This window comes from Pterocles gutturalis, unplaced genomic scaffold, assembly GCF_000699245.1.
Source record: "Pterocles gutturalis isolate BGI_N339 unplaced genomic scaffold, ASM69924v1 scaffold27119, whole genome shotgun sequence".
Classification (NCBI taxonomy): Eukaryota; Metazoa; Chordata; class Aves; order Pterocliformes; family Pteroclidae; genus Pterocles; species Pterocles gutturalis.
Window position 1 is genome coordinate 41,619 of NW_010136760.1, and position 23,449 is coordinate 65,067.

At 41.4% G+C, this 23,449-nt stretch overlaps 1 protein-coding gene across 1 annotated transcript in view; it reads left to right on the forward strand.

Moving 5' to 3' along the window:
* The window catches only part of LOC104468340 (mitogen-activated protein kinase 10-like), a 36,369-nt gene that overhangs the window by 1,408 nt on the left and 11,512 nt on the right, over positions 1 to 23,449 (forward strand). Inside the window, exon 2 of the mRNA XM_010082425.1 lies at positions 8,468 to 8,637. Coding sequence (XP_010080727.1) covers positions 8,468 to 8,637 — 170 coding nt within the window. The remainder of the gene's footprint in view (positions 1 to 8,467; positions 8,638 to 23,449) is intronic.

The window sequence follows — 23,449 nt, forward strand, 5'->3', positions numbered from 1 at the left end:
GTTTTCTTCAGGTTGTATGAAAAAAGTTATTGATGAAAAAGTTACTTGCACTGTGCAGAATGTAGGGTTTTTGCATAGCTCTGCTTGCCAACTTTCCTTCCCCTTTTACTTAGACGAAACCAGAGCTATGCAGAAACATTTCTATTTGACATGTGCACAGGAAAGATACTCTTAATAATTTCCTTTTATGTTCTGTGCTCCTTTATTCTGGGCATCAATGCCACTGTTTTCTGCCACTGCACTCCTGAGTCTTGATTTAGACTCCAGTGGAAACATGCTGCTGTAATAATTCCTTTGCTGTTCCCCTAACTTAATGGTGTTCAGAGGCACATACAGAACCACATGTATTTACAATGGTTTTGTTGAAGTATATATGATGAAATCAACAACATTTGGGGTGAATTTTTATCACTGAATGAAACTGATTCATCTTGAACGCCTACAGCAGGCACCCAAAGAGCAGTCATAGAACAAACACACGCAGGACATTTCAGGAAAGAGGGGTTTATCCTTCAAGCACTTACTGCACAGATACCTTCTCAATGCAGGATGGATGGCCATAAGAGTTGTGTTGCATAGAGTTAAATCCAGTCGGTGGCTGGTCACCAGTTGTCTTCCCCAGGGCTGAGTGTTGGGGCCAGTTCTGTTTAACGTCTTTATCAATGGTCTGGACGAAGGGATGGAGTGCACCCTCGAGTTTGCAGACAACACCAAGTTGGGCAGGAGTGTTGATCTGCTTGAGGGTAGGGAGGCTCTGCAGAGGGGTCTGGACAGGCCAGACCAACAGGAGTCCTTTCCATGGGCCGCAGTTCTCCACTGACTGCTCCAGCGCGGGTCCCTCCATGGAGTCACGGCCTCCTTTGGGCACAGTCACCTCCTCCAGAATGGGGTCCTCCAGGGGCTGCAGGGGCATCTCTGCTCCAGCACCTCCTCCCACTCCTTTCCTCCCTGCCCTTCGTGTCTGCCCAGTTGTCTCTCTCACACCCCACTCGCCTCTCTGCCACAGGTTCTCTCACTGGCTCCTGAGGAACCCCCAGCTATCGGGCAGGGGATGAGCTGGGTTGGTTGGGCCAGGGCTGCGGCGGAGGCTGGGGCTGTGGTGGGTCAGGCTGCATCAAAGGCTGGGCAGGAGCTGGACCAGCTGGGCTGTGCCACCACTCCCTGGGCTGTGCCCCTCCTCAGTCTGTCATTCCCAGAGGTGCTGACTGGATCCGCCTTGGCCAGAGGCAGGTCCCGCTTGGAGCTGGGGAAACTTCCAGCAGCTTCTCGCAGGAGCCATCCCAATAGTGCTCCCCCACCCCGCTACCAGAGCAGACTTGGAGCTGGGGGAACTCTTAGCAGTTACTTGCAGGAGCCATCCCTGCAGCCCTTCTCCTGCTACCTGAAAACCCCCTACACAAACCACAACATTGCTTTAACCATTGAAGAAACTTGTCTTGATGAAGAATGTCCTATAATTCTGCCTTCTATCCAACAGGAGGTTAATTGGTATGCATCAGCCATGAACGAGCAGTGACCTATATCTTAGATTTCTGGGACTAGAATGATACTTTATAGTATCAAGAGCTATTTCTAACAAAAGATGCAGTTAAATTATTCAGCTCTTTATAGTCTTTCCTTATAAAAGAGAAAATCTTTTCATAGCTATTATCTTCCCAGTGAATACTGTAATTATATAATTGTATTGAGAAATTTAATTTTCTAAAAATACTTCATCTGTACTCTTGTTACGTGCCTCTTCTTTACCCTTCTTTTGAAAGGAAGCCATGATGCGCGTTGGAGGAGAGCAGTTTGCGTAGTTGTTCTTCTTGCTGCTCTGCTTGTGCATTTTCCTAAACAATACCCAGCATTTCAGGGTACTTCCAGTTTCCTGAGCAGTGTAAGACATTTGCAAGTATTAGGAATATATGCAATAAATAAAGAGGAGCTGCTAATCCCCTCTTGGCTCTGCTGTGCTCTTCATGCAGTGTGCTTCTACGTTCCCTTCACTACTGTTGGTAAATTGAGTGTACTTCTTCATTTCTTAGTGTTGTGATGTTTTGGCCAACTTTTAGTGATCCTGTTTCTTTTTCCTAATTTCAATTGTCTCTCACTTCTTCCCATGTTATTGCTGCTTTTTCAAACCCAGGGCCTTGGAACAAAGAGAGAGGGAACACTTCAGTTTGTGTTAATCTTCTCATTTCTCCTGGAGTCAGATGTGGCTGCTGCCATCGATTTCCTCTCTTCTGGACACAACTCCACAGGGTGTCTTTGCTAACTTCCTACCTCTGGAGCTGTGCCTGAATCAGATATTTCCAGACATCTTTACCTTATCTTTCTCACCTATTCTTAAGTCTTTGTTTCCTGTATTTTTGGATACATTTCCCATTTAGATCACGGATTAAATTCCTGCCCATAAAGAAACCTCACTCCCAAGGAATCTTTTCTTTCAGTGTTTTTTGATCAGTCTTCTCATCATCACCTCTTCGGTACGATGACCAGGGTTGCGTGTTACCTGTGTGTCAGCGTTGAATTTTTCAGGCATCTGGGGAATGAGGAATGTTGTGCAGGTGTTTGCATATTGATCATCTCTTAGAAATCTGGCCTGGAATGAAGCAGACACCTTTGGGTCACAGGGATGTCTGAGCAACGTGTGCCACCACAGTTACAAATGAACTGCAAAAATGTTGTGCCTGTAAGAAAGCAGCAATTAGAAGTAGTTAAAGCTCAGTGAACATGTGGGGGACAAGTGAAGAATATGTAAATAGTGCTTTGCTTTGTGTTTTGAGAAGATGCAGGAAAGGAAACAGAAAGCAGACCTGCTTGTTCTCGTGTAAGCAGAACTAAGTAAGAGCTGGTTCTAAAGCTGCTGGGTTTTTGGTATCTCAGTTAGAGGAGGTTAAACAAGGACATTGTGTTAAAAAAAAAAAAAAAAAAAAAAAAAAAAAAAACCACAACCACCCCCCAAAAAAAAACCACAACCCAAAACAAACAAAAAACCACCAAAAAAAAAAACCCCAAACCCCAACCCAAACAAACCCAACACACCACACAACACTTCCTAGTACTGTACTCCATCTAATAAGATCTGTTTTAAAATAAATAAAGCCAATATAGTAAAAATATGACTGATAATTAATCAAGGTTAAGCTGTTTGCAAGGGTCAGTCGGCTACTTGAAAGGCTGAGGGTGGACTGGGACTGGGGGCTAAGGCAAGGCTGCTGGAGAGAGAATAAAAGAAGGCAGAGAATTAACCTGTGGAAACTACCCCACTCAGAACACACTAAAATCAGGAAGACCAGGTGACTGACATGATCCTTACAGAATGGGAATGAGATAGAAGAATGGGGAACTGCGGTGTAGTGTGGCTGATAAGATAAAAATCTCTAATACTACCCCCAGACACACACACGCAAGATAAAACCTCTGTTTTTTTGTAGGAATTTTGATCGCTGTCTATGGACTTTGATTTTGGGGAGACCTAGAATAAGTGTGAAGTCTCACTTTATGGTGAGAAAAATAGATAATATTTCTGCCATGAAAGTGGCATCAACACAATACACAATGAAAAATAGTTTAATGGGCTTTTCTATGCAAAGATACTTTGCATTTCTCAAGGAGGGGGGGGGCTCCTGTGGCCATTCAGATTGATACAGCAAAACCTGTGACTGTTAAATCCAAAACAGAGGGTTCAGTAAATGTTTGTTCATCCAAGAATTCTGGCACTTGAATCTTCTGAGGAAATTCCAGCTGTACAAGTGGGAGGATAGCTGTTAATTAATAACGTTGGTGGCTTAGCAGATGCACACAGGTGAGCAGGGCTTGCCTCTACGGACATTTTTGGAGCTGGCAAGAAGACTCAGAGGATTTTACCGTTGCAGAATTTCCATCTGTATTATCTCAGCATTGGACTTAAGGTAAAATATGAAACCTGCCTCTGAAATATGCCGTCCTCTATATCGGTCTCTTTGTTGGAGTTGGGGTGGAGGTCCCTGGGGAGCCGCTGTGATTGCTAGCTCAGAACCTCCTCCTTTTTGCATCCTGCTCATCTTTGGGCACTGTGCCAACTGCAAATTAGAAGTCAACCTTGCAGACTTCCATCCAATTATTTTCCTTGGCTGCATTCACACGGCGGGAGTCGTTTAGTTGTTTTCAGTAGCCTTGCATCATAGCAACCTTAAAAATTGCTGTGTTCCTGGAGGTGTTTCTGTCTGCAGTCAGGGAAGGATGCTAGTACTGAAGTTTCCCCTCAGCTGGTGCCTGCTCACAGGCTGTGACAGCACTCGTTGTCTTCTAAGGAGAGCAATTTACCTCCAGCTGCCATTAGCATGGTTTGTATTTATAAAAGCTAGGGTGTATGAGATAGTAAGCTGTAAGAAATTGTCATATTTTGGGGCTCATCAATAGAATGGGAGGAATGGTGTTCGGAAAAGGTCAGTCAGTGAAAAATAGTAAATATAGTTCTTTAATGGGGTAGAAATTGACAAATAAGCAGGGATATTGGGAAACACTTCACCTCAGAATACAGAAAATAACATTATTTTAATGTTATTTTGTTTCTGGTGTGCTTTTTAACCCTCTCTCGCTCTCCATGCTGGAAAAAAAGAAAAAAAAAGGGAAAAAAAGGAAAAATAATGCAGCTTGGAGCAGTGTGTGAGGCACACACGTCCTCTAAGTATTTAGCAATGGTGATATCTTTTCCCTTCATCTCAAATGCTTGACAGTTCATTTTCTTTTCTCCTCCCCAGCTGTTGGCGTATTAAACATAATTGTAGATGTGGCTGTGTGTTTCAGTGACCCGACAAGGATTGGTGTGTTTTCAGTTCTGAACAACTTTTCCTTCTCTTACTCTTAAGTTTGTCATTATGGAGGAAAGAAAATGGCATTAGGTGTGTGATGGAAGTTTTCAGTTGGTTACTGACAAAAGAAAAGAATGGTGTGTGGGCTCTTGTACGTGTTAAACGAAAGTTCCGGTCAGCATTGGATGATGGAATTATGTTGTCCAAACATTTATGGCACTCAAATGCATACTTTGACTCTGAGGAATAATTTTTCATGTTACACAGAGCTCTGTGAAACTACATGTGTTTTGTTCAAAGCTACAAGGACGGAGAAATTTGCCTCCAATGTTTGTTATTCCATTGGGGCCTCAGCACTGTAGCTTGCCCAGGTTCCTTTGAAGTTCACCTGGAAGTTTATGAACTTGGCGAAATTCTTTGCTAGAAGGCCTGCGCAAGACCTCTGCGTCTTTACTATGATATCCTAAGAAGTCAACCTGATCGCCACGTGTGTCCACACTCTCCCTTTCCCCAGCTAATTCATAATGAAGTGCTAATTCATAATGAAGTACTAATTCCTAGTTTCTTAAGGTGTCAGTAGCAATCCAATTTGGAAGAAGGTTTTTTAGGTACGTGTACTGGAAATTCCTAGTCCTGTGTTCCTTTCTGCTGTCAAATAATCAAAGCTTTAACTGAAGCTGCTGGTACAGAACTTGTAAGCATTCTGCAGTAGCCCCTGAATCTGGAATAGGTGCCGTGGTGCAGATAGAGGGGGGGTGTGGCGAAAAGAAAAGGAGGGGGGTGACAGTAACTTCTATGCCACCACCAAGGCTTCTGGTAGGGGTTTGAGTGAGCACTGAGAGTGCAACAGAACAAGACCAAAATGTGGTTTGTAGGCTTCTTGAAGGTCAGCAATGTGGATTTTAAGACTTTGAGAACCTTTTAATCCAAGTTTGAAACTGAAGCTACCATTGAAGTGCTCTGTTAAGTGTACGAATTTCTTTGTTAATGGCAAAGCCTTTTTAGCTGAATTTTAGAGTGAAACACAACTGCCATTCCATTGTCTTTGTTTAGGAAGCAGCTGTTTTATCAACTAGGAAATGATTCATGATTTGATTACATGTCATCTTGGTTTGGAGATCTGATCAAATATGATTAATCCAATAACACTGGTAATTCATTGATTTAGGGATTTGATTTAAATTACGAACTTGACAAAGATAATTATATCATCCTGATTCTTATGAAAGTAAGCAGTACTTTGGGCTTAAGCAGTAGGGTTATAGTGTTTTAATTTGATTATTTAGGCTTTGCTAAAAATCAGCAGAATATACAAGGTAGCGTTTTTTGCACTTTATTAGCAGGGTGGGTTTAAAGGGAGGAGGCAAATTAGCAGGTGACCTGGAGAGTGGCCTGTCCATGAAGCTGAACTGTTTGGCACTCAGAGGAGACATTCTGCTGGGAGTGGACTTCAAACTAAATCAGCCTGTCTTGAATTTTATAAGTCATTCTTGGTGTTGGTCTTTCCTATCAAATCTCCTTATGGCTCACAGATCTTTTGGTAGACAGAGAAACGTATTAATCTATAAAGAAAAATACATCCATGAAAAATTAAAGAGTCTTTACCTTTCCTACTTGTGGGCAGTTAGGAGGGGATTGTCATAGGAACGGTCTGTGTTATGCGGAGGAGAGCTGCTCGTAAGGACACTTCTGCGTTCTGACCATGTCTTGTCAGTTGTGGTCTTCTGCACCCCGTCGATCAACGTCACTTTAATTGCTGCTGAAGCGATTGCATACATTAATTATCGATGTAACTGAAGTACTACAGAGTGGTTCTCCTGAGCTGTTGTAGCTGATTTTTAAGACATTCCTGGATTTCAAATAACCACCTGCAGAAATGGCAGTGGTTCAGAAGTCCCACTGTAGGCAGCATGGAATTCCTGAGGCCAGAGGTTCACAGGGTCAGTCTGACTTAAAAACAAGTCATTTTGGTGTGTACAGGGTAATAAATGTAGCGTGACAACGTATCTTTTCCCATGTAGCTCCATACCACACCACGAGCTGTGGGCATAGCTCAGGAGTGAGAATTCAAACTTGGCAAAAGTTTGAATTCACAAGTGGCAAGGCTGGCTCACTCCAGCCTGGCTTGCTTAAAAAGTTGTTGTATCTGTGCTTCCAGAGGAGCTGGCTGTGAGTCACGCTCGCTGAGGAATACAGTTAGTACGCTGACACTTTATATAACATGGGTTTGAGAGTAACGGGTGTTAATGCTGAATATGGTCTGCCTTGTTCTGATAATGGCATCAGAAAAAAATCATGCTGCTAATGTCTTTGTCTAGCCAGAGGGAGCTGGGGTTATTTCCTGCCTCTCAGGGGCATGTTATTAAAATACCAGCCCTGGAAGTGAGAGGCTTTATGAATAGCTGAGCTAGCCGAATTTGTGCATCTCTCTTCACGTACTGGAAGGATTTTTAAGACCAAGGCTACGCAGTGCAAATCACATGCAGTCTGCAATGATGTCCTTTTAAATTGAAAAAATAGTCTTCTTCAAATCAACTTTACATTTTGCACTGCCCTATCAAAATTCCAGTTAATATTCCATAGCCATATCACATGGTTGATTTTTCAGATTTTTTGGGAAAGTAAATAATATAATAGAGCAAATCAGAAACTTCAGAAGCTGTGTTTGTGAGCCCTGACAATGAATGCCCAGGCAGAGAGGCACATGCAGCACACAAGAAGGCATTTGGATAAGTCTTGACTTCCACAAGTGAATCATCAATTACTTAAGGCCAAACCTGTTGTAACTTGTTCAGATTTTGCATCCTGTGCTCGGTATCACGTAGTGTAGTATCCTAAATTACAAACACTAAATTCTCATTTTTTTTATCTCAAAGTTATTCTATATATTGCTGCATATTCTTCAGGAAACTGAGCTCACTAGTAGTCATAAAATGGTTATAATGTCACTTTTCATATAGTAATTCTAGAAATTTGGGGGAGGTTACAGCTCTGCAGCGCTAGCTTCAGCACAAGCATGAAGATTTTAGAGTAACTTTGAGTCATGAAAATTAGCCTTTGCTTGGGACTAATGCATTTGTCAAGTCACAAGAGCAACTCTTCTTAGAAACCCAGAACTCGGGAAGATCTCCTGAACTACTGAATATTCCCCGTGATACTGAACCGTGCCAGGTCACAGTTCGTCTCATAAACTGCTGTTGCTTTTGCAACTCCTGTTGAGAAGTTTTTAAGTCCTTTCACATGTGCTCAGGGAAAGTTTTAGCGCTCGTGTGAATTGACTTATTTGCTCTATCTGACAAAGAGCCTAATTCCTGTGTCTCTTGTCCCACTTGTACATGGATGCAAGTTGTCTCATTTTAACCTAAGCTATTTATTGCAATACAAATGAGGGCACAATCAGCACGAATGCATAAGCCCGTAGTCCTGAAGCAGCAGTAACAGCAAGCAGAGACCAGTAGCTGAGAGTAACTGTGTCACAAACCATAGCTGGAGAATTTGCTAGCTTGCTTTAACAGGTGGGTTTTTATGGTTGCACATTTGATACAGTCTTTGGGAGTGTTTGAGGATTCATGTAGATCTATGGCAATGAGCCTAAAATGAGAAGAGTTTATATTGGAAAATTAGGTTGGCTGTGATTTATCAATATTCTGATGTTTTTTTCTCCTCCCTTCCCTTCTTCTGTACTCCAGGGTTTTGGGAAACAAGTGGATGTGTCATATATTGCCAAACATTACAACATGAGCAAAAGCAAAGTTGACAACCAGTTCTACAGTGTGGAAGTAGGTGACTCGACCTTCACAGTTCTCAAACGCTACCAGAACTTGAAACCTATTGGCTCTGGGGCTCAGGGAATCGTTTGGTAAGTATCAGCAGTTTCTCTTAAGCTTTTAAATAGGATTTGTCTTTTACATTTCTTCACAGTTAGCTAGCTACAGACATTGTCTAAAATTGCAAAAATAACACTCAGACGACAGACATCCTGAGGCAGAAGGAGCCTAGTGGTTCTCTAATAAATTCTCCTGCTGGTGAGAATGATAGCACTGGCTTTGCTGCTCCAGCTAGCAAAATGTAACTAGCAAGAAAGCGGGAGAAAGATCTTATCATAATTGACAACTGTGGCACTGTTTCCAGAGGCAGTGCAAATAATATCCCAAGTAAACTCTGCAATTTTAGCCTTTGTACAGTAGAAGTCACTGAAACTTGTCACATCCCGTAGCAGCCTCAAGTATGCAGAATGGAAGCCTTTCAAATCGAGGGAACTGGTCTTCTTTCTTTTATTTCTTAAAAGAAACGTTGCAGTGATGTGAATAATGCGAACAAGAGACACAAATCCAGTAGCTCTTCTGAATCATACAAAAGGTTTATGGAATTAGGAATTGTCTTGTTCAAAGGTTGAGATATCCCGTTTGGCTTTCACCTATGCATTTTAAGAGACGTCTCTTAAATTTCAGCGGCTTGTGTTTGAATGTCTCTGTGCAGGCATTTGTCACCTGTTTAATTGTGAGGCATTAGGGTAACTAATACAATATTTTGTTTATAAGGTGATCAGAGATGAATCCTATTTCCATCTATCGTCTTTATCACTGCTGTTTTCTGAGTTCAGTGTAGCGTGTGTTGACTTAGAGCTGGACACAACCGTAAGCAACAGGTTCCTTTGATCTAGAGGCACGGGGCACTGGCGCTGTAATCGTTAGTGTAACAGCGATTAGCAACACAACCTGAAGCCTCAGCCTGTCCCTTCCAACATTTAGTACAGTTTGAGGCCACACAAGCCCAAAGATTGATCTGAATTATCAAGTATTTTATTTCATATCTTAAACACAAAAGGGCTAAATGTTGGTTTAAAATCGGCTTTGGGGAAGAAACGTACTTTGTGTTAAGTGCTGTTAATGCCACTTCCATATATAGCAACAGATGGTTTTTCTTCCTACTTACTATTTTCTAGTTGTTTTAGAGGAAAATCAGATTTTGTTGAACCTCTAGGAAGCTGAATTCCTGTAATGATAAATTATGAGCAGCAAAAAAAAGTAGGAGTTAAGCTAAATAAAGTCAATAACATGCTGTGAATTTGTCTCCCATACTGAGTTGACAGGCAAAAATTAAGAATGCCTTAGAAAAGAAAATCAAGTGAGAAAACAAAGAAGTTCAAGTGAAAACTAACACAAATCTCCTGAAATAGCTGAACAGATAGAGAGGCTGTAAAAGGCCCTTTACAGTTTGGTGGTACAGGTGTAGAAGTATTACATGATAGATGGGAAAGATAATGAGCATTTTTGCTTAGTATGTGCAACCTACCTGTCAAGAGTGATAATTTGCCAGAAACACATTAACAAACTATGAGCAAAGGATGAAGAATCTATGGTGAAGTGATAAATAAAGTGAGATAAATACACGAAGTTTAGCTAAGGGAAGACAATACATGACTTTTAAAAGTCTTCAGTTGTGTAAGTTTCTACCAGCATAATAATAATAATTATGCAGTACTAATAATAAGTTTACATAGTAAATTTAAATAGTGTAAGTTTATGTAGAACCTTATGCTATTTAGAAACTATAGGTATTTTGATGGATATAGGGTTACATCTAGAAAAAGCGGATGAATTCAAGGGAAAAAAATATGGTAAGAAACTGCCTATTTTTGGAGGGCTGCTAGCTTTGGTGGGGAGAGATTTTGCCCTCCTTATCTTGTTCTTTTGCAAAGAACAGCCCTGAGGAGTGCCCAAAACCTAGGTCATGGTTTCTTTTAGATCTGGTGGCTCTGTTTATGCTTGATGACTTGTTGTTCAAGAAGTGTAACAGATCCAGGATGCAATTCTCTCTCTTAGTGCTGGAATTAGCAGAAGTGCAGGAGGTGAATGGGTGAGATTTGAATGTTCCCTCTAGCCAGGGTAGGATAGCTCAGAGGGTTTGGGGATCAGACTTCTCCTTGCATGCGCTATTTCTGGATTTTCCTTCTGGATAACTGCAGGCAAAAGCACACTACCTGCTGGCTGGCTGGAGCATCAGGCTACCCAGCTGATGGAGATAGCTTTAGTGCGCAGCGGCATCTGGTTTTATGGAGTGATAGAGTATTACTGGTGATTTCTAACTACCGTTGCAGGACTGAGCTGCTGCCAGCAGTTGCAGTCAGTGTTCTGCTTCTTGACTAGCCTAAATTTTGCAGCTGGCAAGTGGAGTTCATGCTGTCATCCCCACTCTGGAAGAGCTGGGCTGCTGGTGACTTCTCCTTTGTCTAGTACTTGGCCACGCAACTGTAATTTCCAGATCTTGAGAAAAAGAAGACTATTTAATAGATTTTTTCAATAATTTGACATCAAACCTCTAAGTACTAATCAGGTGCAAGATATTCCATGCCAAGGACTGTCTCAGCACTAGCTTCAGGAGCAAACTCCACTTGAGCTTCCTCCTGAACTGGGATGTGGGAGCCCACGTGCCCAGCATGCTGGCTGCCTTTGCACCCTTGGAATGGGAAGCTGCCTGCAGCCCGGGAGGGAATTGTAGAGGCAGAAAGAGATGGAAGAGAGACACGGTGTTTCTCAGGCTGCTATGGAAGCTGGTGTTGCAAGGTTCCTAGGCAAAGCCACAGAGTACTCAAATCTTTCTCATACAATTCTATAAATAGATGTCAACACAAGCAGGAGCATTTCAGTGAAAAATAATTCATGTCATGGAACAGAAACAGGCGTGGGAAGCAGGGAATGGGGTTATGAAAGAGTCTGGGACTTGTGTTCATTTCACTGTTCTGCCAATTACATCAAAGACAAAATTATTTTCTTGATATGGAAGCATTAAAGTAAAAATATAAAGGTCTTCAGGGGGGTGATAATTTATTAAATTATGTGAAGAAGAGCAACCCATATGGTGTGAGTGTTATAATTGTCATTCTGCCCATGTGAAATAATTACAAACTCAGTGAGAAAGTGGTATCGGCTGTAGACATAGTGTGTTCCGTATCTTCGGAAATTAATTGTAGGAGCTTTCAATGGGATTTGGGTGTACTATGTTCACAAAGTTATTTTTGCCAGCAGGAAGAAAGAAAACTGCTTGGAATCTCTTGAGCAGGGAAGTTCCTCTTCACCCTGCAAAAACTACTCTTAATGAAAGTGTAGACTGCTTGCTTGCTGTACATCATGCTGATAGCTGTAAGAAAGACTATACAGGGTGTGTTTGCATAAAATTATGACGTTGTTATAGGCATGATGGCAACGGGACATAGCTGAAACAGAGCTTGTAGTTCGTTACACCAAGAGCTGCAGTTGTAAAAACTACGCAGACTTTTGATGACACACGTTGATCTTCAAGTCTGTGATAGAAAGAGAAAACTTCAAAGGTAAAAGGAGAATAGTTTTTGGAGTTTAATAAGAGATGTGCCATGTAAACCATTGAGAGAAGAGGTAGTTGATACTCTGTGCAATGCTAGAAGCGAGGTGACAACTGCCTTATTTTACAAGGGAGAGAGAGAGGTCACTTTAAGCCTGCAGGGATGGATGGTTTAGATGAGGGTGGAGAGAGAGGGATTCTCATCTTCCATAAAAATCGACAGAAATTTGCTGATGCTGGAGTGAGTGTTTCTTTGTGTTTTAAATGAATGCTTTTTGCCTGGAAGCGAAGTAGTTGATCTGTAGGTTTTCTGCTGTAGTTTTCAAGCTATCATGTTTTATATTGCCTGTGATATTTTTGATACAGCCTCTGATGTCTAGGAAAATGATGTTGTATAGGAATATTCCAAAAGCAATTTGAAAGGACCATGGTTGTTTTTGAGTTTATCATGGAAGCAAGGACGAAATCCAGTTTACCATGGCAGGTAACGACAACATCACTTACAGGCTTGAGGATACAAGTAATTAAAGTCTTAGAAGCAGCTTATGGAAGATATTTTCCCTGGTTTATGACTGCATAGGTGCCTATGCCTGTGTGCACTACCAGGAGAAAGTGTTAGCTGTGAAGACAAAGTTGTCTGGGTGAGTATCAAATAGATAAGTCTGATGATGATGTCTTTCAGCTGAAATCCTGAATTTTATCTTGCTCTTTTGTGAAGTGTGAAGACAGACTTACATGGTGTATGATGTTGGGATGTGTTCTAACGATGTGTCAGCTGGACACAGGAGGTGCTTTGTGCTACCTAGTTAATGCAAGCAGCTTTTGTAATGTTTTGGGGTGAGTATGGGAGCAGAAACAATGGTTTGAGGATGGTTTTGAAGAGTCCTGGTAGCTTTTCAGTGAACATATCATAGATTTAAAAAGGTATCTCATCTGCACATATAGAGGAGACTATAAAGATATCCTTGCAAAAGTAAATTGGGCAATTTGTTGTGATGCTTTTTCCTTGAAATTAGTGATTAGATTATATCTTTGATCCTGAGTATGAAGGAGATGGCAGAGTCTTTTTGTGTTCCCTGTAACAGGTAGAGTCATCAAGTCAACTGGTAGCTTGCTGTGTTGTCTAAGGTTACCGTAGGTTCTCCTTTGTTGGTTTCATTGTAATTTGGTGGTTAAATCTTACAGAGTGCAAAGTTCTTCCAAAACAGCATGTTGTGATGGTGATGCTTGTTGTGGTTTCCATACCTGCTGATTCTTCCCTTAGAGTAATCACCATAGTGTTCAAAGGCCAGGAGAGGAATGCGACAGATACTGTCCACTCCAAGATACCCAGTATGAAAGCTTTTTTGTTGCTGTTCTCCTTGGAGCTATCATAGGGAAGTGTCCTGTTGTGTCATGCTGCGGGTCACGAAAGATTTGTGAAGATGGAGTTGGCTAAAACTTCCTCGAGTTCTCTGTATATGTTAAGACAATTATTACAGGGCAACCTCGTCTATCCCATAGTTCTCTGGTAGAGGTCTCGGAAGATATGAACATGGTCAATCAAAAGAACCACTTAAAATAGGTTTTAATTGAATATGACTACCTCCTGGGTGGAATGTGCCTGTAAATGATGAAGAGTGTCATCAAGCTTGAAAAAACACTTGACCTCTTCTGTGTGATGATTAACCTTCAGTTCTGATTTTGTGTGGTGCAGTTGGCTCCTGGCCTGAGTATAAGGCTCCAAAGCAATATTGCAGTGGGAATAATGGTAAAAGCCATAGAAAAGAGGAGTTGGCACTGCTGAGCATAATCAATTCTGAGCCCACACTGATCAAAAAAGAAGAGCTTCTGCATTTGCCATGGTGCAATGGAAAATAGAGAATAGCGGACATCTCCATATCTTACAGTTAATGCCCAACCTTATTTCTGTTGTTTAGCTGGACACAGTGTTAAAGTTGTTGAGAGATTAATATATTTCTCCATCGTGACCCTGCCATCCCAATAATATTTTTTTCTTTGTGCCACTGAATTGAAATATTGTATTCCTTGATAGAGGTCAACATTTCTGCTTGAATAAACCAGTGTGGTTCCATTGATGTTCAGAGGTGTTCTCACCATGGGGTAGATCACTAATTTTCCTCAGAAGAGGAGAAGAAAGAATACATGTCATTCAGAGGAAAAATGAAGTGAACCATGTACCCAGACATGCCTGGAATGTTGGTGGCCCTGAAGGGAGTGACAGGATGAATTTTGCCAATCCTAGTCTTTCTTGTGGATCAGTACCGAGTGTGTGCTGTGAATTCAGCTGGTTGCATTTCAGCTACGCATCTCACAGGCTTGTTATGCTTCCCATCACATCAGCCGGCGCTGCAGGTTTCTCCTGTTCTGTTAAAGATTCTCCAATTTGTGTCCATTAGTTAAGCTCGTGTCCTCATGCCATGGTGTGCTTTCCTGATGTGCTTTGACGCTCTGCTCCTAAGGAGGTTTTTGAAGACAACCTTTAGAGAGTTGTACAAGTGTTTTGTGCAAGACTAATGTAGGAAATAGTTACTGTACTGGTAGTCATGTCAGTTTAAACATTCTCTGCTGTTTTGCGGTGCTAGTATAATCTCATACAACAGCAACACCTGATGGGATTTTTTTTTTTTTCTCCTGAGAATAAGAGGTTTTAACTATTGTCAGAATTTTTTTTCCCCATTGTATTTGGAATGAGGATCACTGGCACATGCCACTACTGAGAGACCCCCAGTAGGAACAAACTACATTTAACATGTCTGAAAAATGAGCTAAGTTAATTGTCTTAAAGAATAAGCAGCTTCTAGTCCATGTTTGCTTTGATTCTTCCAGCTTCTTCTGTCCAGTAATAGCTTTCATATAAGCGGGAAAGATGCAGAAAAAGGTAAAAATATATCCAGTAGCAGGATGAAGACCCATTTTTATATGACGGGGTACCTAAGATGTAAAGCTTGAGCAAGAATTATTGTTGTATTTCTTTTAAAGGTCTAACATGTAGTTACTCTATTAAAAAAAAAATTCCTTAATTTTCTTTTAATATCCTTTTTCTACCTAACTGCAGAGATTCCTGGTAGCAGGAAGGCACCATGGAACATTTTGTGTTTATCTTCTCATGTTTCATTTCCTTTTGCTAATACACAGAAATCTAAAATGTAATTTAGGTTCTGGTAATCACAAATATGTAATAAAACACCCCACCGCTTGCTCTCCTAGCAAAGATATCAGGGGCTCTGTCTCTAAAGCACTCATATTTTATCTCTGACTCTCTCCTTTTTTCTTCTTTTCTCCTCAAAGAGCCTGTATAGTTTCCATGACTACGGTAGTTAAGCAGGCAAAATCTATTCCAAATTCACTCTCTGCAGGTTTATTTAAAAAAATCAAATAAGCTGTTGTAGAAACGATCTCTATACAAACCTTTTTTTGTGAACTCTGGCAGCAATACTGACTTGAATCGGTCATAAACTCCAATCCTGTAAAGGCACGGCCAGGCTCGTTTGAGAATCTTGACACACGCAGGATTTTCAGCTGGATCAGCCCAGCTCTTAGGTGTAGAACAAGTTTGTTCACAGCCATGGCTGGCTGAGTATCTGTGATCCTGCTAGAGCCATTTAAAAAAATTATCAGCTGTTTGTAAATACTGTGGCTGCATAGAAGCAACTGATGTTTGGGTAACTTAAGCTCTTTCTGTTGTGGCTGATGAAAAACTCCATTTGATTTGCACTTTCTGCTGTCAGGCAGGAACATTTGATAGCTCCCTTTAGAGAAGACGAGCACCTATCTGTGCTCTATCCCCATCAAAAACATCCTTTTGGTTACTCCATTTTTTCATTTCTTTTATCTCACTCCTACACTTCGACATATCGGACAGATTATTTTTTTTTTTTAGACTCTCCTTCCCTTTCCTGTTGTCTCAGTTTCTTTGCCCCAGAGTTCAGTCACAGACAAACCTTAGTCCAAGGAGGAAATCAGGGTTGTAATTCACTCCCATCAGTGCATCGCAGCCATTCCCTGAGTTCAGACTTATCCTTTCATTTAATTCACCTGAAATCCTGTCACCACTGAAAGGAAGACTGTTGCACCGTCATCACTGGTTAGCATGTGTTTGACGTGAGAGCAATGGCACAAAACCCTTCTGTTCCCTTGCAGGAATACAGGGTTTCACCTGTGATAGGAAAACAGCTGGGACCATGTGGAAGCAGAGAGAGAGGGCTGCAGGACAGACCATCCGAATAAAAGGGCAGACATCAAAACAAAGCAGCAGTGGAGCCAGAAATAGAAACACTAGAGGCAGTCTGGAAATGCAGCTCAGATAATTCCATTTCCTTTGTCACCATATGTTGCTGATATTTATTCTCTGGTATGAATGTGCTCTACAGATTTTCACTGTGCCTTACAGACAGCAGTAGTCCCTTTTCCCAAAACCGGCTCTCCTTAGGCAGTCGTAGAAAATAGTGACAAAGAACTGGAAACAGAAGCTGTACAAAATGGAAAGAGAATGTGAGATGGGAGATTGCATCTGAAGCCTCGGTGACACTTGTGAACGATGTAAGGTGTCTGGCGTGACATGAGTGGGAAATCTCACCACAGTGGCCAAGAGATGGGAACAGAGAGAGAGGCAGTCGGGAAGGGAAGTGGAAAGGAGGAAGACTCAAAGGCAAGCGTGAAAGCAGGTAGTGAACAGGACATCAAAGGTGGTGGTGGGCTTTTTTGAGCTGTTGTTTAGGTTGTTTTGTTTGGCTGGGGGGAGTGGTAGATTTTTTTTTTTTTTTTTTTTTGCTTTTCTTCTTTTCTGGATTCATGGTGTTACACTTCTCCATCCAAAATGGGTTGGTGCCCATTTACAAACTGCAAATAAATGTTGTAGCTCTGGGGTCACTGATTCACTATTAGCCACAGAAGGGGTTAGAGTTTCTAATTCAAACAGAAATCTTGTTTTATAATTGTGTCAGAGCATCTACATCTTGAAATTTCAGGTAAAACAAGGCAACCTGAAAGCCTAAGTAATTTTTAAATTTTTTTTCCTCTTGAACAAAGGCATTTTGGCTTGTTATACAGCAGGTAAAACATTTTGTATCCTTACAAACTGTCAGTTTTACTAACTGCTAGCATCTTACCTGTGTCTCTCAGCGTGAGAGCCTGTAGATCCAGAATGACCCCAGCTGGATGAGAGGGTGCAGAATGAGTCAGGGTGGTGCTGGGCTGGTTGAATTACCATCAGTGTAGGGGCTGGCTGTGCACTAGCTCTTTGGCTGGGAGGGTAAAGGTGACAGGTGGCAGCACTGACATTTGTCCCTCCGAGAACACCACCAAATGACATTTCAGCATCTCTGCTCTGTTTCTGTCTGCTTAGAGCAGCAGAAATGGCAGAGTTAGCTTTGGGAAACCAGAACTTGAGTAACCTTTTAGGGTTAACTTTTTTATATTGCCTATTTTTTTCCTGCTGTGATTATCACATTGCAGACGATGACTTGCTGACAATACATTTTTAGTGCTTGGTTGAATTTTTATTTTTAATCAGTTGAGAAATGCAGCAAGAAAGGTTGTGAAATAATGTATCTTTTTCTGTAAACTGACAGCTATTGTTCTGTTTGTCAGGCAAGCCAGCGAGTCTTTTACATTGTGACTGCCAGGGGGCTAGGGAAGATAGTAGCTGTTTTCTGTTTCAGTTTGTAGATCCAAAAATGACAGATTTATCATGTGGCTGACAGTTTGAAAGTGCTAGGTACTCAGCTTCTGCCAGGTGCACAGACTCTGCTTCTGTGTCCATATTTCCATGGTCTTGTCTGTTTTTGTTAAATGAGGAAACTGGACTTTTTCTGGCTTTGCTGCTTAACACAGCTTTAAAACTGCCCAACGTCTATATAATCTGCTGACAGTTCAGAGCCCTGAATGTGAGATCTCTTTGACAGATTCAATGTCTTATACCCATTCTCCAAATGATGGGTAAGCATTTTCTCAACATGGTTTAGAATCACTGAATCATTCAAGTTGGCAAAGACCTCAAGGATCATCAAGTCCAACCATCAACCCAACCCCACCCAACCCACTAACCCATGTCCTGAAGCACCACATCTACACGTTTCTTGCCCCCCTCCAGGGATGGTGACTCCACCACTGCCCTGGGCAGCCTGTTCCAATGCCTCATCACTCTTGCAGTGAAGACATTTTTCCTAATATCCAGCCTAAACCTCCCCTGGTGCAACTTGAGGCCGTTTCCTCTTGTCCCATCACTTGTTCCTTTAGAGCAGAGCCCAGCACCCCCCTCACTGCACCCTCCTTTCAGGCAGCTGTAGAGAGTGATGAGGTCTCCTCTCAGCCTCCTCTTCTCCAGACTGAACCCCGCCAGCTCCCTCAGCTGCTCCTCGTCAGACCTGTGCTACAAGTCACACTTTAACTTTCTTTGCACATGTATTTTCTGCCACTGAATATTGATAGGCAGCTCCAGCTCTGAACCATTTTTCGGATGTCTGCCTGGCTCTGGCTTCAGGACATCCTTGAGCCTACGAAGAGTGAGTAGTGTAGCATACTTTGTAAACCACAAGGTTGTAATCTCTTACCTGTCACACATGTGAGAGAAAGCATTTTGACCTAGAAGCCTTTTATAACAAAATTTAAAAAACCTTTGCTTCTTTCACTGACCAGGTTGAGTTTCCTAGGCTGGTGGGTAACAAAAGTTGTCATCAGCTAGCAGACTATGGAGTGAATTAGTGACAAGAGAAATGCAGAATCAGGAAATACTGGGTTTACAGTTCTGTTTGGAAAATAATTCTCAAACTGAGTCATTTTCAGAGCCAAGTATAAAGAATTAGCAGAGTATATATGGACAAGAGGTATATAAACATACTTTCTATTCAGCATCCTCATGAATATTTTAGCCACCAAGCAAACTAAAATGGTACCCATTATGAGAGGCGTGCCAGGCGATGGGTGAACAGAGGGGCTGTTTCCGTGTTGCCTTTCCTACCGTATCCCTGCACAGTCTTGGTGAGTGAGAATGGCTCTGGGAAAAGAGTTTTTCTTGAATCGTAGAATTGTAGAATGGCTTGGGTGGGGAGGGACCTTCAAGATCACCGAGTTCCACCCCCTGCCATGGGCAGGGACACCTCCCACCAGCCCAGGTTGCCCAAAGCCTCATCCAGCCTGGCCTTGAACCCCTCCAGGGATGGGGCATCCACAGCTTCTCTGGGCAACCTGGGCCACTGCCTCACCCCCCGCACAGGAAAAAACTTCCTCCTGACACCCAATCTAAATCTGCCCTCTTTCAGCTTAAAGCCGAATCAATATACAGAAGTGAGCAGTGAATTCCAAAATGGTCCTTGTTAGGGTGTCACCAACTCATGTAATTAGAACTAGGTGGAGGTTCAAGCTGCAGATGAGAGAGTCACAGAGACATTTTTGTACGACTCGAGCCAGAAGCACATAACCTCGTGCATCTGAATTGTCAGTTCAGACAAGAGGTTTGGGTCTGTGCAAGGTGTGGAACTTCTGTATACACGGGCTTGCGGTTTGTGGTGGTGATGGAGCTGGAGAGGATAGGCACCTCTAAGAACTGCTGTTAGAGAGCTGTATTCTGCAAGGTAGGAAATAAAATAAGTATGTTGGTGTGAAGTGAGGAAACCTGTATTAAAATGCTACGGTAATAATTTCAGTGATACTACAATGAAATTATACAGGAGACACGGACATTTTTTAGACAAAATGTGTGAAGTATGCTCTTTGTTCTAAGATATTTAATATCTAAATGTAAAATCCATAATGTGAATTGGATAATAAACTTCTCCATTTTCAGAGGACTTTGTTTCAGTACCAGAACCATAAGTCTGACAAGCAAAGTTGGAGACCAAACATTTTCTAGTGCAGTACACTAAATGAAGGGCGTTGTGCAAGCAGAGATCACGACACGCCTTTTCTGGTTTTAACTGGCTTTTGTCTGCCCTAAAGTTATTAAATATATGAAAGCATGTGCACACTGACCAGGGGGGCTGATTCTCTTGGAGTTTTGCTTGAAAAGAAAGCTGTCTCTACTGATTAAACACTGAAATTATGTTAATGATTAATATGTTTAATACTGTTAATAATAGAGCCAGACATTTTGAACTTTTGTCTTAAAGTCATCCCATTTTAATGGTACATTTTTTCTGTTTCTCTGCTATAGAATTCACTATATGATCTTGACAGCAATGTTGAGCTCTCATTCAAGGAACAGGATGATAACCCCCAACTACTCAGGCACTTCCATCCTGTCTCATGTTACTTCATTCCTAACACAGGATCAGAGATGACGTGTTGAATATTTGGCAGTCAGTCACCATGCTTTGGCTCCCCTTGCTATTTATCTTTGCTGCTCAGGAGATGGGAAGGTTTCATGTCATCTTGGCATGCGAAGGGGCTCCAGAGGGCAGGGTGTCCAGCTGCAGCCAGATGTTTCCCGTGATTGACTCCTCTACTGCACTTCAGCATGCAGTCTTTGCTGCCCCGTGCAGTGCAGGAAGGACGCTTTGAGCTCCAGCAGTAATCTCTGCTGTGACGAGGAAGCTCGCAGAAGGTCTTGGAGGCTGATTTATTTATTCTGTGAAACAGCCACAGCAATAGTAAGAAAGAAAATGATGACTTGTGTTGCATTTGGGGAGGCAGCTTGATTGTATTTCCTCATCCAGCTGTTACCAGCAGAATGCAAGAGGCTGTGAGCTGATGGAAACTCAAAGCAAATAGCTGGAACTGGAGAGAGGAGGAGTAAGAGCGCAGCAGCTGTCCATCGTGAAACTGTCCTGGTCTCCTTGAGCATCAGTTCTGACTGTTGTCTCAGAGGCCACTGGATTTCTCTGCATTTTGAGGACAAATAGACTGATCCGGACTGTGGAGCCATTCCTGACTACAGATCTGCAACTCTTCATTAGGGTCCTGTTGGTTATTTTCTGGGTTTTCAGCACACAGGCTTGGTTCCAAACCTAATGAGGACATTGAAAGGCTCTCACTCATTTCAGTGGCCTTTGCGTTGTGCTGGTTGGGGGAGACTGTTTCTGCGAGTTGGTGCACGTATGGAATTCTTTTTTTTTACACCTTTTTCATGGAAAACATTCCCTGCTTCTAAATACACTTTCTGGAGTTTTCATTCTAAAAATCATTATTACTTTTAAGTAGAAAAAAAGATATTATTAAGGAGAGGAGTGTGCTCTGTCTGTAAATATAAATTTATCAATGTCTGCCTTTAGAAACTCAGAAGTTACATGTCAAACGGAGAGGAAGAAAAGGCAAGAATGAGAAGGTCTAATTTCGTTCTAAAATTTGTACTGATAAATGAAGTCAACTTAAAAAGCAAGCAAAAAGCACAGAAAACCGTACCAGAATACACTGTAAAATTTGCTTAAAGCAAAATAATTTTTTCATTCTTTTTTTTTGTAAGTGTGCTTGCCGGAAATGAGACCTTGACTAGAGCGAAGAAAAAGCACTTAAAATATGTCATGGTTAAAGTTTCATAAATCACTTTTGCAGAAATTTTTATTGATGTAAGAAAAATATATTTGGCTCTTGTTGTTCCTAAAACTGACTTATTCAGAAAGAGTGGTAGTGATCATTATCGGAAACCTAGGGCAGGGAGTTCTACGTCAGAGAAATTACTGCAAACAGGCTTTTATATATACATTAATCTATGCTTTCCTTTTTATGTGTATGTGTTTATTCATTTAGATGTGTATCTATGTATGTAACCAGGATGTGTTCCACTCCGTGTGTCAGTGGTTGAGGATGAGGTATCGTTAGTGTTCTTGTTAAATGTGGTTTTCAAGGTTGCTGGTTCCCTCTGCTGATGATCTCAGCACTAAAGAACCTGGCTATTTAAAGCACACAGGTCAGGGCTTGGTTTAACAAGATCAGTTTCAGCTTTCTTCCTTCTTGCTGTGCTGAGATACAGGGAATCGGGCAAAGTGCTAACGTCGGTGGCAAAGCTACCTCACTTAGCAGGATCAAGTAGTGCAGCTGTAAATAGCAGTGATTTGTAGTAGACTCACAGATGGAGCCTTTCTGAAGGAAGGCAAAGATGACCAAAGTTTGTCACTTTAGCAAGCAGGTGTGATATTAAAGAGCTTTTCAGAAAGATTTTAGTACTGTATTTGGCACTACAGATATATCTATGTAGTGATAGGTAAGAGGAACATTCAGTATACAACATCCAGTGAAGAGACTTTCTTAATAGAGAGGTGTCTGCTGAGATTGCTGAGCATCTCCATTTCCCAGTCTGTCCCGGGAGGCTGGAGGCTGGGAGCTCCTCTTCCTGCTTTGGGCTTCCCTTCCGTCTTCCGAGAGCTAATAATAGTACTTGAATGAAGTAACGGCTTAAGAAAGGGTAAGCATCTTGAAAAGGATGTGTGTGCCCCATCCAAAGAACCTTGAAACTAAAGACTATAAAAAATTGCCATTTGTTATCTTAAGAACCCATCTCTAGGAGTCAATTTAAAACATCGATGTTTTCTGTGATTTTGGCAGTCTGTTCAGGGCTAGAATATGGTAGAAGTGATAAATGTTAAGTTTTGTTGTTGATTAAAAAGAGTTATTCCTGTATGAGAAGAATAATTTTAAGTATTTACTTAGTAGGTGTCTATTGAAAATGGAGTCTTGGACATTAAACTAGAATGCTTCCCTTTGCTTTTTAAAATAGGGATAAAAATGAATGCCTGGTCCCTCAAGTGTATTTTAACAAGAGCATGGCTTATTGATCATTATGGTCTGAACTCGCACACAATATTAGTAAATGATGATCTGGGTTCATGTAAATCTGACTAGAACAAGTTTCATTTATTTCCTTTATTTCCGGCTGAAGTCAGCAAAGAGTCTAGTTAAAGAGCTGTAATTACATATATCCCTTGGTAGTCGTGAGTTTATATGCATATCTGGCCAAATTTTTTTATCTTTGCTAAATTGGTTAGTTTCAAATGATTTACAGTTTAAAAAGGCATTTTTAACAGTAACATTTAATTTGCCAAATTGGCTGTAAACAGAATTTGTAAGGAAAGAGTTTATTTACTGCATTTTCTGTGTGGACAGCTGCCAGAGATATGATGGTAAATGTGAAGGATTTTTTCTGAGCTCGTTGCAGTAAAACTATAATTTTATGATGAGACCAGGGGTGAATTACAGTCTTTGTTACAGAAAACAAAAAAAGGATAACTGTATAAATTAAAGGATAAATTCATAGTTGAGCAAGAGGTGTTTATCATAATAGTAGAGTTTCCCGAGCAAGGAGCCCAGGTTTTCAGATGCAAGTCCAGTCTCTTATTGACCATCTTGATGTTGACTTTCACGCTCAGCCTTTTCCTAGCAGTTCACAGCCACTCATTACTCTCTCTCTCTCATTCCTG